This window comes from Neomonachus schauinslandi, chromosome 6 (assembly GCF_002201575.2).
Source record: "Neomonachus schauinslandi chromosome 6, ASM220157v2, whole genome shotgun sequence".
NCBI classification, from domain to species: Eukaryota; Metazoa; Chordata; class Mammalia; order Carnivora; family Phocidae; genus Neomonachus; species Neomonachus schauinslandi.
In genome coordinates, this window is record NC_058408.1 from 128,419,168 (window position 1) to 128,435,287 (window position 16,120).

General features: G+C 54.4%; 1 protein-coding gene across 1 annotated transcript in view; it reads right to left on the reverse strand.

Annotated features, from left to right (window-relative positions):
• Nucleotides 1–14,258: 14,258 nt before the first annotated feature.
• The window catches only part of ARL3 (ADP ribosylation factor like GTPase 3), a 35,568-nt gene continuing 33,706 nt past the window's right edge, over nt 14,259–16,120 (reverse strand). Inside the window, exon 6 of the mRNA XM_021699761.1 lies at nt 14,259–14,530. Coding sequence (XP_021555436.1) covers nt 14,483–14,530 — 48 coding nt within the window. The 3' untranslated portion in view covers nt 14,259–14,482. The remainder of the gene's footprint in view (nt 14,531–16,120) is intronic.

Genomic DNA, 16,120 nt, shown 5'->3' on the forward strand with positions numbered 1-16,120 from the left:
AGGGCACTGAGGGATGGAAGCCGCTGCCTTCCTTGCCTTGGTTCTGTGCTCCGTCTAGACTGTTCCAGGCCCGTGAATGTCAGCTCGTCAGGCACTAACTCCATCTCCTCTCAGCCTTGGGTTCATTTGACAAATATTTGCTGAGCGAGGGCCTCCCAGGCCCAGCCCCCTGCTTCATAGGTCCTGGCATCTCTTTGAGGTTCTGCCAGCATGTTCTTAGCTAGGACAGACAAAGGAAGAAATACCTTTCTGGGAGTCTTGCAAAATTACCTCCTTCAGTCCACAAATATTTATTGAGCACATGCTAAGTGCCAGGCACTGTGCGGGGCCCTGGGCATAAACAGAGCAGACCCTCTTTTTGTAGTTTAGTCTAACTGGGCCTTGGCCCCCATTGGGGGAGTCACTCAGCTCCATGCTTCCTGTGGTGACTTGGGCCCAGGCCCACCCTGCGCACAGGAAAAGAGCAGGCAGGAAAATCCTTGGCTCTGAGAGGCATGGAGGTAGGGTAGCAAAGTGAAGAAGACATTCTACCCCCATCCCCTTTGGCAGAGGTGCTCAAAGTCTCTAGTGTGTCTTGGGAGCTTGTTAAAAGGGCTGATTCCCAGAGTCCGCTTAGACTCTGTGGGAGCCGTCAAGGGCCCAGGAATCTGTATTTTTAACTCCCCAGTTAAAAGAAGTGCTGCCATGAAGCATTGGCTAGGGTCCTGCTTGTCACAGGGACCCCTGGGTAGAAGGAGGCGCTGGAGGACACCTCTGGTGGGGGCGGGGGGGGTGATCTTTTAAAAGGGATCTCTGGTTTGTTGCGTAACACTTTGCATGGATCTTACGTCATACAGCAGCCTGTGCCCTTCTTCCGTACCAGTAGGAGGGGCAACCTTTGCTGGTGCCTGGTTCTCTTTCCCCTTGTCTGGGTAGAATCAGGGCCCGAATGCCTCCTATCCCAGGAAGCCTAGCGCAAGGCAGGGAGCCATGGGTAAGTCCTGTCCTGTGCCAGGGGCCCGAGCCTCACCCAGCCCTAGTCATTCCCCCTCTCATAAAAGTAAGGACCCAGGGTGGAGGGCATGGTGAGGCCATGTTCCCCTGGCCAGTGGGCTGGCCAAACCAAAACGGAGTCTTGGTCCTGCTAAGTAGAAGCTCTGTCTTCCCATCCTGTGGGAATAGAAAATGACTCAATGTTGGGTGGGTGGACCCTTGCCTCATTGCTCCCCCGTCCCCAGTTCGGCTGGGAGCCAGAGCCAGGACAGGATGACAACAGCTGGCCTGCCCCCTTCTCTTCCCCTGCACCTGTTTGGGGCTAAAGCGAGGGGGCAGATGGTTGGAGCACAGTGCCCGGGCAGCCCAGGGTGGAAGGATGCCTGGGGGCAGGTGCTGGTGGACAGACAGACATTTCACTCCGCTCACATCTGCTCCTTTCTGTGGTTGTCAGGGGCCCTAGGACATCTGTGCCAAGGGTTGGGAGCCAAGACAGAAAGCTGCCCAATTTCTTTCCCACTTGGCCTAGTTTTGTTGTAGCTGATGGGAGGGGCCCTGTCTCCAGATGCATCAGTCAGACCAGGATAGGGAGGGAGACTCTGGTGGGGTGGGGGGTTGGGGCCCCACCGGGTCCCAGCTCCGGAAGCCCACCCGGGACACCCCGGACAACTACACACTCAGGCACGCAGGCTGCAGGCAAAGCAGCCAGTTGCCAGTAGTACAGCCGGGGGGTGCCCGGGCAGCCAGGGAAGCAGGGAAGCCAACCCCACCCAGCTGCCCCCCGCCACCCAGCTGTCCCCGGCTTCAGAGGGGCAGCTGTCACCCACCTCCCAAGAGGGTCAGGGGCACAGGAGGCCCAGAAAGAGCTGGAGCGTCCCCAAGACACAAGGCCTGCAGGAGAAGGTGTGAGGGGGCCTTCCCCCACCCCGCCCCGGTGTGCACACTCCCGCACCCCTGGGCCCCCACAGCCGCGCCCTGCGCCTCACACCGCGGACGGCTCCGAGATAGCGGCTCTCGCACCCCAGGCGCTGCCCTCCCGCCTTCCGCGAGGGGCGGTCACTCCTCCCCTTTCCGGGAAGGGCTGGGTGTCAGGAGCGCCTCTCCCCCACCCCACCGGTGGGGGGCGGCGGCTGCTGTGGCCCAGATGCGCGCCGCCCTCGCGGAGGCGACCGCCGGGGGGTTTCCTCCGCCCGCCACCCGCGCCGCCGCCGGGGCTCTTTCATGTCGCTGCCCTCCCCGGCCCGGCCCGGGCCCAGCAGCTGCGCCCCGCTCCCCGCCCCAGCCTCTCTCCCAGCTGGCTTTAGGGTGGGGCGGCGCAGCTGGGGAACAGCTGCAAGGCGTGGGGGGGAGGGTCGGCTGGCCCCGCAACAGCCGGAAACAGTCCCGGTGCCGGGGGAGGGGCGCGGGGGGGGCGGGGAAGGCGAGGCCGGGGGTGGTCGGCTCCTCTGCCCCGCCCCCCGCGCATCTGGCCGGGCCCGCTGAGAGGGGCAGACCCCAGATCAAAGCCCCCTCCCGGCTTCAAAGGGCGCCCTGCGGGCGGGGCGGGCGGGCGGTGGGGCAGCCGGGAGCACCCTGCGGGCGTTGCCGCTGAGTCAGCGCCCCGGGCCCCTCTCCCGAGGCGAGACGCCACCTTCGAACCTCACTTCTGGGTTCCTCCATTCCTGTTCACACCCACCCACTCAAGGCCCTGTCGTTGTCACCATGCCACTTCCTCAGACACCTTCAATTTCTCCCATCTGAGGGTGGGGGAGAACCGAGGCACACTTTCAAGATGGAGCCTGGCCCCCTGGGGGATTCCCTACCCCACCTCTGCGTCCTGTAAATTCGGGGTGGGTGGATGGAGGGTCTAGGATATGTCCTTCCCCAACCTAGTGATCTAGGCCTACAAAGAAAGGGCGGGGGGGGGGGGATGTTGATCCTACTGGGGCTGCGGGGTAAAGGGAGGTAGAAGACTGATCCCCGGGTGTCCCTGGACAGACCCCACCCCATTTTAGCCCCTCTTTTACAGTGAGGGTCTCCCTGTATGATTTTGGAAAACTCTCCCTTGGAGGGGCCTTAGAAACAGTGATCTCTAGAACCTGGGATCCTTCTACTGGTTCTAAAACCCTCTCATTCCTGTTTCTTTGAGTTAAGGGAAAGGAAGGAAATTGAGAACACTCTTGGATTGCCCCTTCCCTATACTCTGGGCAAGGCCCCGGGATTCAGGGCTAAGACCCCAGAAACATCCACGGAGGCTGAGGAAATGAGACAGACCAGAGAGTGGGGCAGAGGCAGCCAGGGTTGGGGGCTCATCAGGTGAGAGGTTATAGATCTGGACCAGGGGGTGGGCTGGCCTCAAGAATATCACCTTCCAGGGGCGCCTGGGTGGCTCAGTTGGTTAAGCGACTGCCTTAGGCTCAGGTCATGATCCTGGAGTCCCTGGATCGAGTCCCGCATCGGGCTCCCTGCTCGGCGGGGAGTCTGCTTCTCCCTCTGACCCTCCTCCCTCTCATGCTCTCTGTCTCTCATTTTCTCTGTCTCAAATAAATAAATAAAATCTTAAAAAAAAAAAAAAAAAGAATATCACCTTCCGGCAGCTTCTCTCTTCCTCCAACACTCTACCCTTTCCAAAGACTCTCTTCCCTTCCAGAGCAAGATGTAGCCACTCTCTGCTTGAATTCCTCAAGACACAGCTTCCACAGGGAAAGCTCTTACAGATAACAAATAGAAATCCGGTGGATAGAGCTTTGATCTCTACCATATTCTCTATGGTATATGGGAATCTCACCCGCTGAGTGAGGGAAGCCTTCAAGAGCCCAGGGCTTCTTCCCTAAAATCCCCTGTCCCTGGCATTTATGATGCAGGGCCTTGGCAAGAGGCTTACCCCTGAGCTCTGCACTCGAAGTCTGCATGTTTCCTCCATGGGCAACCAGTTTTCTTTAATTGCTGTGTGGTTAATTCCTCTCAACTGCGGCAAACTGGGATATTTATGACCTCCCCTTGCACTAGATCTTCAATAATTGGGCCTTTCTTGGGCGCCTGGGTGGCTCAGTTGGTTAAGCCACTGCCTTCAGCTCAGGTCATGATCCTGGAGTCCCGGCATCAAGTCCCGCATCGGGCTCCCTGCTCAGTGGGGAGCCTGCTTCGCCCTCTGACCCTCCCCCATCTCATGCTCTCTCTCTCTATCTCATTCTCTCTCTCAAATAAATAAATAAAATCTTAAAAAAAAATAATAATTGGGTCTTTCTTGAGAAAGAACCCATCTGCTCAGTGCCATAAATTATTTTTCATTATTTACATGGAGGCAAGAAAAGGGAGATGTATGGGGTGGTGTGTGGCAGAGTTTTCAACAGCTTGTAGAACGGGGTGTTAGCGGTGGCACGGGCAACATCTCAAAATTGCAGGTAAAGAGTGAAATGCAGGAGCAGGTGTCCAAGACCTGAGTGTTAAGGATGGTGTGGACTTCTGGTCCACCTGGGGGGGAAAAAAAATGACAGTGAGTCATGTGACCTATGGATGTTGGGCTGCCTGGTTGTGAGTTGGATGTTGTCATTACTCTCCACATCTGTGTCTGCTGCAGGGCACTGAGCAGGGAGGGGGTTTGGATGCAAATGGGCAACTCAGGGCCTAACAGAGAGGGACTCTCCAGCTACACCACATGCCATCTCCAGCAGCTGCAGCAACCCAAGCTCCACCTATCACATCATAGGCTTAGAGTCACTCCTCAGCAGCCCAGGTGGTTCCGTGCCCTGGTGGCTCTTCTGAGCCCTCTGCCTGGATTGTACACCTAGACTCAGAGTTTTGCCTCGGCTGCGTGCCCCTTCCTGCCCTCTCCAGGAGGGCATGAGGAGAAAGGAAATGACGCACGCAAAGTGCTGGGTTTGTCGCCGTCACTGTCCACTTCGGGGCATTGATACCTCTCACAACGCTTCTGTTCCTGCGGGCCAGCCACACTGCCGTGCACCTAGGACTCTCACGCGGTATTCTAACTGTTGGGGTTTACATGTCAGGCTGCATGTGGCCCAGCCTACCTGTCCAGCTAGCCTGTGAGTCCCTGGAGGACGTGAAATAGTAGTCATCTTTGATTTTTCAGAGCCTACGGACATTGCCTGTTTCATTCATTCACTCATTTACTCGAGGTTCCTCTATTTCTGGACACCATTCCCAAGTTGGGGATACATCAGTTAACAAAACAGACAAGCTCTGGGCCCTCTTGGAGCTGATAATTTGGTGGGGAAGGGACAGATGACAAACAATAAATCAATAAATGTGAGTTGATGGTAAGTACTCAAGTAAAGCAGGGTGAGGGGGGTAGGGCATGCCAAGAAGGTAAGGGGGCATGGCAGTTTTATATAGGGAGATGGTTGGGGATAGCTTTACTGAGAAGGTGACAGCAAGCAGATATTTCAGAATGTGGGCACCTGGGTGGCTCTGGTTAAGCGTCTGCCTTCGGCTCAGGTCATGATCTGGGGGTCCTGGGATTGAGGCCCGTGTAGGGCTCCCTGCTCTGCCGGGAGCCTGCTTCTCCCTCTCCCCTTGCCCCTCCCCCCACCGCTTGTGCATGCTCGCTCTTTCTCTCAAATAAATAAATAAAATCTAAAAAAAAAAAAAGAAAAAAGAAAAGATATTTCAGAATGTGAGGAGGCAAGGTCTCAGGGCATCTGAAACAACAGTGTTCCAGGCAGAGGAAAAAAGCACAAAGACCAGAGGCAGATGATGCTTGTTTCAGGAACGGCTAGGGGGTGTGTGTGGCTGGAAAGATTGAGAGGCAAGAGCAGTGAGTAATGAAGTCAAAAAGGCATGAGGGAAGGGGGCCAGGGCATGAGGCATTATAAGTGCTTTGCCTCTGCTCAAGAGATAATTTGCTGAATGAATGAACCAATGGATGGATGGATGGATGGATGGATACCAAATGCTGATGCTTTCAGGGCTCTAGGGGTTTCACAGGGGAGCCCTGTGGGCTAGAGGGTGCCAGGTCATCTTCCTGGGCATATGGGACTTGCATCATGCCCTAAAAGAGGAGTAAGAAAAGCACAAAAGAGGGGCAGACACTCCAGAGAGAAGGTGACTATGAGCACAGGTGGGGAAATAAAATTGCAGGCGTTAGGTTGGGGGATATCGAGGATAGCTCTTGTGGAGCTCAGGGTCTGCGTGAGAGTCCACGATTGACAGATCTATAACAAAGGTTTGGGGTCAGATCAGAGGGCTCTTGAATGACAGGATAAACAGTTTGGCCTTGAGTCCCATAGCCACAGGGCCCCTGAAGACATCTGAGCAGGGGAACTGTGTTTTAGAACAATGGGTCTGAGCACTAAGGCGGTGAGGGCCAGGCAGCAGGGGACAAGATGGCCACCCAGGGGGCAGAGGGAGGTCCGAGAGAAAGAGTCGGTAGGGCTGCAGGGTGCAGGCTGGCCCCCGCCCAAGGACAGGAAGGGCCTCCAGGTCCCATGGCTCAGCCAAGGAATGGAAGCCCGGATGAGGCCTTCTCCTTCCCTGCCAGCCGGCCACGGGCCCTGGAGTCAGCAGAAAAGCCCGGGCCCCGGGGAGGAGGCGGCGCGGAGCCAGAAGCTGCTGAGGGCGCACTGGCAGCAAGATGCCATTGTACGTCCGCAATCAAGATACTTCAGAGGAAATCAAAAGCACCAACTGGGGAAATGATGTGCGCGCGCTCTCTCTCTCTCTCTCAAACACACACACAAACTTCTGCCTCCAAAATGGGTCAAGTGAAGGCTGTGGGCGTGGGCTGGGGAGGGAGGGCTGGAAGGAGAGGAGGCCCAGGGCCCCGGAGCAGCCTGGGCGCTCGGGCCCACTCGCCCTCCTGGCGTAGGGGGCGGCAGCAGCTGCAGGGGGGGGGGGGGGGGGGAGCCTAAATACCCACCCCCCAGGCATATGGATAATGCTCACAGCTGCCCTGCCTGCTTTGCGTTCATTAAGACCAACTGTTTCAGGAGTGGTGGCAGGCGGGCAGGAGGGGGCGATGTGCCCATTCACAGACTGGGGCCGGGGGCCGGGTGGGGGGGCCTGCCTGCAGCTGTGCAGACACCGCCCCCTGCCTGGATCTGCATCCCAGCCCCCCAAATTCTCCTTCCTCCCTCTTTCTTCCTCCCAGCTCGCTGCTCTGGTAGATCTGGAGGTCTCAGGGTGGGAAAGGGGGCCGGGGAGTCCGGGTGAACCCCCAGGAGCTGGGTGAATTGAGGGGCGAGGTGGGCTGGGTTGTGTCCCCCCCACCCCCGCCCCCACCCCCGCCGCAAGATGGGCGGTTGCTTACAAACCGAAGCTCCTTATCCTTTTCTCTCCTGAAGCCATCTGTGCTTTGGCCCTGTCATCTGGAGGCCCCAGAGGAGCCTCATTCCTACCGAAAGCCAGGCTTGCTGTGTGCCCCCAGACAGAATCCAAGGCGTGCGGGGGTGGCGTGCCAGTGGGATTTCACCCGATTCCACCTCTCAGAAGTGAGGAAGGCTGAGGAAGGGAGGCTGCTGGGCTGCAGGTCGACCAGCTGGGACTGGGGACTGGGTTAGGGGGCCAGTGTTGAAAGCCAGGCCCAGGGAGGGGTCTGGCTGGTGTAATAGGCCCCGGCCGCCAAGTACGGCTGAGCCGCCCGCGCCCTACACGAGGGCACCCACCCGAGGGACTCGCAGCTAGCGCCAAGCCACACACCCTGACGTGGGTCATCCTCTTCCATATGAGTCAGCAGTGGCCTGGGTGACAGGCCTGTCCGGTGTCAGGAACACGCATTCTGCTAACAAGGCAGTGTCCGCGTGCATCGGTTGGCAGCCTGCCCTTCCTTCTTCCCGTTGGTGGTCTGAGGAGGGAGAGCGCGCTCCCTCTCTTCCATTTCGGGCCAGGGTACTGGGTGGGGGCTGCTGAGCCCGGGTGAGAATGGAGGCAGCTGATGCCAGGCCAGGGCCCAAGGAGCAACGGCCTCCCCAGCCTCTTCCTCTGTTGTCAGGGTGGGGCCGGGCCCCCCTACCCCCTCTGCCGGCGGCCTCCAGACCAGCGGCCACCTCTGGTGCTCCAGGAAGGGGCTTGTGCATCCTGAAGAGGGGGGGACAAAGAAGAAGGTAGGCCTCTCACCCACCTCCCTGTTTCCCGGAGCCTCACCCCACCGCTGCCCCCAGCAGGTCACAGCCCTGCATCTAGTCCAGAGGGCATCCGGGAGAAAAATGGGCCTTCCAGGCTGCCGGAATCTCAGACAAGCCATTTCCTCGCTGTGTTATCCTAGGCAAGTGACTTACCTTTGAGAGCCTTGGTTTCCCCAACTAGGAAATCGGGATGGGAATACTTACCTCGTAGGGCTGCTGGAAGGGCCTAGTCAGCGATTGACTAACAGGGCTAGCAGTTTGCTTAGCAAAGCCGCCCCCAGCCCTTGTAGCTTTCAGCTTCAGGTATTCGAGCAGGTTCTCCCATAAACTCTGCCCCTCCTTGACTTAGCTTGACCTCTGCAATTCTCTCATTAATATTTTATTTCTTTAGCAAAGGCTTTTTGTCCCTGGGACACTGCTATTCACTCTGGGGAAAGAAACCTCCCCATGTTCCTTTGTGCAGGAGGCTTCCTTAGCTCCTTTTCTGAGCGTAGAAGCCAAAAGGTGAAAAGGCAGAGGCCCCTCTTCCCCTGCTATCTGAAAGTAGAGCTTTCCTAGGAAACCTTTCACAAGCCAAAACAGGGTAAAGCAGTGTAGACCCTGCTTTCCAAAAGTTCGCATCACACCACTTGGCTTTTATGTGAGACCTACGTTAGTACGGCAATGGCTTTTTTTTGCAAAAATGAAAATCCTCTTCAAATTTCTTTCGGTTACTGAAAACAGGTACTAATGTAGGTCTTTCGTAACAGTGCAGTGGCGAAACATGAACTTTCGGAAAGTGAGGAATACCTGTGTCATGGTCTGCACTCGGGGCCCAGCAGCGACCCGGGCTGGGGTGCACATTGGGTTCTGCGCCGCTCTTCCGGCGTGGTCTTGAGCAAGTGATTCAAATTCTGTGAGCCCTATCCCCAAACTGTGGTCATACCTACAGTTAGTAATGTTGTTGCGAGGATTAAATAAGCTAATAACTGGGAAGTCCCCAGCACAAGTGGGTGCCCCCAACCACTTGCTCTGGTCTGACCATAGGGGCCTGCCTGGTTGTTGGCCGTATCTCCACATGTGTGCGTGTGTGTCTGGTTCTGGACACACACACATGCACTGTCACAGTGCTGGACCCGCAGAGTCACTGCAGGGAGCAGGCACCGTCTTCCCCTCCTCCCTGCCCAACTCCTGGTGCTGCAGCTTCCCTGTGCTCTGCAGTGTTGGAAAAGGAAATTACTGAACAGATTGCAATTAAGAGGGGAGAGAGGGAGAGAGAGACAGAGGCCCTAAAATGCAGCTTGACTGAGCGCTAAACTGTGTTTTTGCCTGGAGCCAATCAGGAGCCTCTGACAAGAGACTGTTCCCACTCACAAATCTAATTGCAAGAGGTGTGGCTGGGGTGGCCCTGGGAGCCCGGGAGAGGAGGGGGCTGCAAGCACCTTCAGGAGACTGTTGGCCTCTTGCTTGTTGCCTTCAAAGTTCCAGAGCCACATGGGAGGGGAGGAGGGAAGGCAGAGGTCTAGGGGGCCTGGGAAGGTCTGGACTCCAGAATTTCTGCCAGTTATTACAATAGCTGCCAATGATTTAGCACCTACTATACACGGGACATGCATAGCTTCTCCTCAGGAGAACTGGATGATGTTACCTCATTTCACAGATAAGAAACTGAGGCACAGAGTGTCCCTACCTTTTTTTTTTTTTTAAGATTTTTATTTACTTATTTTACAGAGAGAGAGAGTGCACAAGCAAGGGGAGCGGCAGGCAGAGGGAGAGGGAGAAGCAGGCTCCCCACTGAGCAGGGAGCTCAATAAGCCTCCATCTCAGGACCCTGGGACCATGACCTGAGCTGAAGGCAGACGCTTAACAGACTGAGCCCCCCAGGCACCCCGAGCGTCCCTACTTTGTGCTAGCTGTTGCCTTAGGTCTAAGGACTTTATTTACATTATATCTCTTTTAAATTTTAATCCCATTTCATACATGAAGAAGCAGGACTCCAAGAGAGTAACTTGCCCAAGATTACAGGGCTGATTTATGATGGGCAAGGATTGAACCTGGGGCCTCTCTGACTCCAGAGAACGGATTTTTTTTTTAAAGATTTTATTTATTTGACAGAGAGAGCACAAGCAGGGGGAGCAGCAGAGGGGGAGGGAGAAGCAGGCTCTCCGCCGAGCAGGGATCCCGACATGGGGCTTGATCCCAGGACCCTGGGATCACGACCCAAGCTGAAGGCAGCCGCTTAACCAAGTGAGCCACCCAGGCACCCGCAGAGAACAGACTTTTTAATTGTACCTCACCGTCCCTTTATTGAGCAGGGTGTTCCGGGTGGAGTTGCGAGAATTTAGCAAAACAACACAAACAAAAAAACTGAGAAGGCCAGTTTTTGAATTTGAATTTCAGAAAAAGAAGGAATTTTTTTTTTTAGTATTGGAAGTATGTCCCCAATATTGCATAGGATATACTTGAATTAAAAACAATTCTTTGTTTATCTGAAATTCAAATTTAACTGAATGTCCTGTCATTTATCTGGCAACTCTAGACCTCTCTCCTCCTGCCCCAAGCACCCCTCTTTTCTGCCAACAGCTTGCCTTTAAAGGCGGGCCCTTGGGACTAGCCATTCTGGTGTGTAGCTAGGCTGCTCAAATGAGGCTGCCCAAGGGGAATACGTTGCTTTTCTGCTCCAGGGGCAGAACCCTGAACACGAGCCTGTTCTGTCACCTACTGTGTGACTTTGGGCAAGTCTGTTTCCTTCTCTGAGCCCTCTCTAAAAAGAAGACGCAATATCAGGTACTAGGTAATTGCAAGTGTCCTCACCAGGCCTTTCCCAATATCTTGTCCCTTTTTCCAGTCCTTGCTGAAGATGGTACAAAATCTGTGGTTGCAGAGGTGAGGACAGGGAACACCCAACACCCAGGACAAGGAACCCCAGGGGAACACTGCTGGTGTGGACTTGGAAGGTGGGGGGGGGGGGCTGTGTAGGCTAAGACTGCTGGGAAATGGGCCATGACTGTCTTTGTCCCGCAGAGGTGACAGCTTGCTACAGCATTCAGACCCAAGGCTCCAGCCCCTCCTGCACTGAAGGTTCCGTGAGGCTGGGCACACTCCTTAACCCAGGCCAGTGCCTCAGTCTTCTCGACTGCGAAGTGGGACTCATGCTGCCTGGTACTGAACGTAGGGGACGTACGGTAAGGCGCCTGCTGGGTAGGAAGGGCTTCATAAAGTGTGCTTTTTATCGTTGGTGGCTGTATTCGTGTTCTATGCTTCTGAAAGAAGCACCTTGAAGAATGCTAACCTCTGAAAGGACAAACACAGTCGAGGCCCTTTCCGAGCTCTGGCCAAGAACACAACACATTCCGGGCTGCCTTCCTTTCAGCTACATTTTATTTGTCAGATTTTTGACAGACGTCTAAATTATACATTGAATTTTCCACATGACCAAATACCACGTCCCTTCCTTTGATTATCATTTTCTAAAGGGACTATAAAAAAAGAACCTTTCGATGGATCAGACTGAACCCTGAAACCACATGGAGTGCAGAGCTAAAAATAAAAGGAAGTAAGAACTGGCCCCTGCGAAGGAAAGAGAAATCAAAGCAAACTCTGACGGGAATCAAGGGACGCGTCCTGGCGAGGGTGACATAGTGTCACCCTCCAGGCCAGGCCGGATCAGGAGCGGCCGACAGTGAGGGTGGGGCACAGAGTGGCCCAAAAATAGCCTCCGCTTTAGCCCGGAGGGGAATAAAGAAATTTGTCAAAAGCCAGGAGAGAGAGAAGTGGAGTTGGAGGGAGGGAGAGGGCAGGACCGCGTCCTTCCAGCAGTTTCGGGAGCTGCGGACTTCTTCCACCAGGGCACATTTCCACCCGCCGGCACAATCGCTGACTTTCAGCTGTGTGCCGACATGTTCCCCAGCTCAGCCCACATCAATGACACCCTTGTTTCCATAGTAACCAAGGGAGAGTGAAGGGGAAAGGGTGTGCGGCGCTGGGCGCGGGGAGCCAGCCGCCGGGAGCCGCGCCGGGGACGGTCGCGGCCCGGGAGGGGGCCTGTCCCGCCATCGCGGGCGGTCTGCCGGGGCGCGACGCTCGCTGGACCCCGCCAGGGGTGGGAGGACGCCAGGCCGGGTGTCCCCTTTCTGGCTTCAAATTCCAGCTTCTGGTCCCGGCCACAGCGGTAGGGGTGGGGCTGGGAGGGGAGAGAGGACTTTAGAAGCGTTTTGTTTTTCACAAACGGGAGCTTTCAAACTCGGCATTTTTCAGGCTTCGCTCACCTACCCCACGAGCCCCTGGAGGGTTCAGTAGGGCTCGGAGGGAAGATGAAAGCTTGTGACATCCGCAATGCCTCTGTCTTTAGCTGAAAAGCCAATGTGAGCATTCACAGAGGCTGTTATCAGAGGAGGGCAAGTGGCTTCTGCGGGCTGGCCGAGGCCTTGGGAGGGCTCTTCCAAACAGTTCCCTGAGTTGGTGGTGAAAGAACGAAAATATTTCACAGGCCATCCACTGCCAAAGTTCCATGTCCCAGTGTTCCAAACTGCAGAGCTCAAAGCAGGCATTTTGCCCCTCAGGTAACATCCCTGGTGCACTATTTGGAGGGAAAAACCATTTTCAGGCGCTGGAGCCACTTTCCAGCCCGACAGAAGAGGGATTTCTGGTTCCTTATCATTCTGTTTTGCCTCTGTTCAAAGCCAGAGAGGCACCTGGGTGAGACAGAGAAGCCAGAGGAGACTGCAGGGAGCAACTTAGCTCAGTGGTTGAAAAAAACCTCACCCTCTTTTGTTTTGCAAGTCCTTACTGGTCTGTCCACAGCAACCCCAGGACACATTTTTGTGTCTGGCGTTGTGAATGACTTTCACCCCAGACCGTCTTTGAAGCTGGCCATGCTGCAGCCTCACCTGCACAACTTCGTCCAAAAAAAAAAAAAAAAAAGCTGGGGACTGAGGGCAGGGGTGGGGGGGCTGGAGTGGCCCCTTCGGTCTGCTCCAATGCCTTGGTGGGTTGGGGAAGGGCCATCTCCCAGGATGAGAAGGCAGCTGGCCTCCTGGGACCCACTAGCCACTGAACAGTCTCTTATTCACACTCTGAAAACCCCTGAGCTCAGGCACCAGAACAGAGTTCAATTCAGGAGCCGAGTGTTGCTCTGGCCGGCTTTCCCACATCGAAGCTGAAGCTGGGGAGTTCTTTGGGCTCGGGGAGACAAGCTCTTTTTGCCCTTCTTCTCCACTCCACCCTCAGAGGCCCATTTTGCTGAAAAGAGGCAGAGGACACAGCCGCGGGGGTGACTCTGGCCCCCCTGGGCATGGCCCCAGCAATCATACACACCCACGTTCTTCCCAGCAGCCACCCCTCTCCACCCACGAGCATCCCACCCCACCAAGCTGCCAGCGCTGTAAAAATTGATCTCTTCTAAAAATCGATCGGCCAGCCTTTTCTCCGTGGGGCAGGTTCGTGGTAGAGCCGCACTTATTTTTAAAGTCTGATAGCGGCGGCCTATTGTGATCATTTAAACAGAATTCTTTGAGCTTTAGAAATCCCCTCTACAGGACGGCCATGGAGAAGCTAGCTAATCTCAGAGTCGGAGGCTCACTGCTTCACTGAACTGGAGAAAGCCTGTTTACGCTAGCCTGAGCCCTCGATGGGAGAGGGCTTTTTAAGGACCTTGTAATTTTTCTGGAATTAAACCTCCCACCTCTCCTTACATTCCAGATGTCATTACAGTCAAAAGTCATAAGAATTTGCTTCCCTGTGTGGCTGGCCAGGGGGGTAGGGGGGGCGGGGACGAGGTATGTTTCTGTGGTGACTTGTTTGCAAGAAAGGTTTTCCCCCACCCCTCTCTCCAAAGGGTGAGGATTACATACACAGTCTCCTACCTGCATGACAAGATGGTTTAATCATCTGCTATCCACCCTCCTCCCACCCCCCCACCCCTACCCCGCCAGGCCGCTTCCCACCCTAGCTTGGTTGGTGATGGTAAAAATCACTGCCCAGCACCAGCAAACACTGTGGTTTCAGAACCATGGGGGGGAAGGAGGGTGGGTAGGGAGGAATGTAAGGGACAGGTCAGGAAATAAATGAATGCAGCATAAGCTGCTTCTTCCTCTTTTCCTTTCTTCTTTTCTTTTCTTTTTTTTTCTGAAAGAAAAAAAGCCCACTGGAATTGTCTAAACTGCAATGTAATCTCTTGCTCATTTAAAAGATCTCATTTTCTAATCATGTGCTTTGAGACATTTAATACTATTTCAATTATGCAGAGGAAATAATATAATTCCTTTATTTGAAAAATGATACTGAACCTCAGAGATCAGTTAAATCTACTGCTGGAATGGGGATTCTTTTTAAACTGTGTTGTTCCCTCTCTTCAAACAGCTGTAGCTGTACACAGATGGAAAAACATTTGGTCAGAAAGCAGCAAATTAGTGTTTTTCAGGACAGAATTCAGCTCCCGCAGCTCCTGCGTCTCTCCGTTCGACTAGATTTTATTTCTTCTTTGCATTGACATTTTTGCAGACCCAGTTCATGCCGTCCTTTGAGGGAAATGGGCAGAGAAAGGCAGTGTTAGTTGTAAGAAAAGCACCACACACTCAAGCCCGGGGAAGGAGAGGGGGGTCCGGGTCCTCCCTCCCCAACCTCAAGCTCCTGGGAAGTTTGCTTGCCCCAGGGGCCCACCTAGGTGACCAGGGACAGTGGCCTCCTGGGGAGGAGAAGTGGGGCCTCTGAGAGCACAGGAGGGAGATGGGAGGGGGAGTGCCCAGTGTCTGAACTTGAGATGGATCCTTAGGAACTCCCTCTGAAAAAATAAACACATCTGCCTGGATCCAAGGCCTGATTGAAGAGCTATCAGAGATTCCAGCCATTTTTGGCTTTTTCTAAAAGCTGACCTTTGCCAGGGCATTAAATTCAATAAGCCACCCTTCTGGTGCCCCAGTGTGTTTACAGTGTGACAGTGTACACTTGGGTTAAATTAAATTTTTTTGGAAAAACAAACCAACTGTAGTGTGTGTTACTAGACACACACTGGGGCAATGTGCATTTATTTCTCTTCGAGCAGCACTACACATAGGTTTCAAAGGGCTGGTCTGATTCTTGCAGCTTTAAGCACTACCAAGCTGAGGGACTGGGGAGAAGGTTCCCTTAAAGGCACAGTGACCTTGAAAGTGTCCTCTCTTAGAAGGCTGGAGAGGGACAGGGGTAAAAACCACACAACGCCTACAGCCACCTGGCAGGCAGCATGATTTCCCATGGATGCCAGGCCTGCCAGAGATGACCTCCTTTTCAACCCCCTCTGGAGCCATCCCCGAATGCTCTCCCCTTCCTCAGAGTCTCTCCGACCTTCAGGGGTGTGCGGAGTTCCCTCAGAAGCCCGGAACAAAGTCAAAGGAGGCTCCGGCAATGAATCCCTTTCCTCTGGCATCTGTAACACATACTCACTGAGGTCCCGGTCACATTTGCACATCTCAGGGCATACATGACATGTAGAGCCCGCATTTCCTGTGACCATGGAGCTAGCAGTTGAACCTGAACAGCTGAGACAGCTTAAAGTAATAAATATCAGCTGACACCCTTGGCCGTTCAGAGCATTAATCCCATAAACAATACATCACTGCAAAACAACCAGCAAGCATCCTATCTCCTGGCTAATCTGACCATAACCTGAATTTACAGTGATTAAAACTCTCGTCAGTTGCCATCAGAGCACTTGCGCGGGAGAACCAGGTAATCTGTTGGCTGTCCCAGGGCAGACCTTAGGGCGTTTGCCAAGATGTGGCTGGCCACCAACCGAAGCCCAAAGGCGGACAGCACCTGGCAACAGTGGGGGCAAGGGTGGGGGGATGCCGAGGCGGGAGAAAGGTGGGCTCCAAATGCGTCTCCAGTTACAACTGGGTCAGCTCCTTACTGTGAGAAGCTGAGGCCAATTTGAAGACCATTTTATGAAAAGGATTAATTTAAAGAGAAGCACGTTTAATTTTAGTAGCTAATTGGTTTCCAGGAAAAAAAAAAATCACCTGCCAGGAGACAAAAAAGAGTTTACAAATAAAAGAGGGATGAATAAGATAACCATCTTCTCTTTGCCTTCGAAGCTGAACAGCTCAGCACTTGTGTAGCACATTCCACCT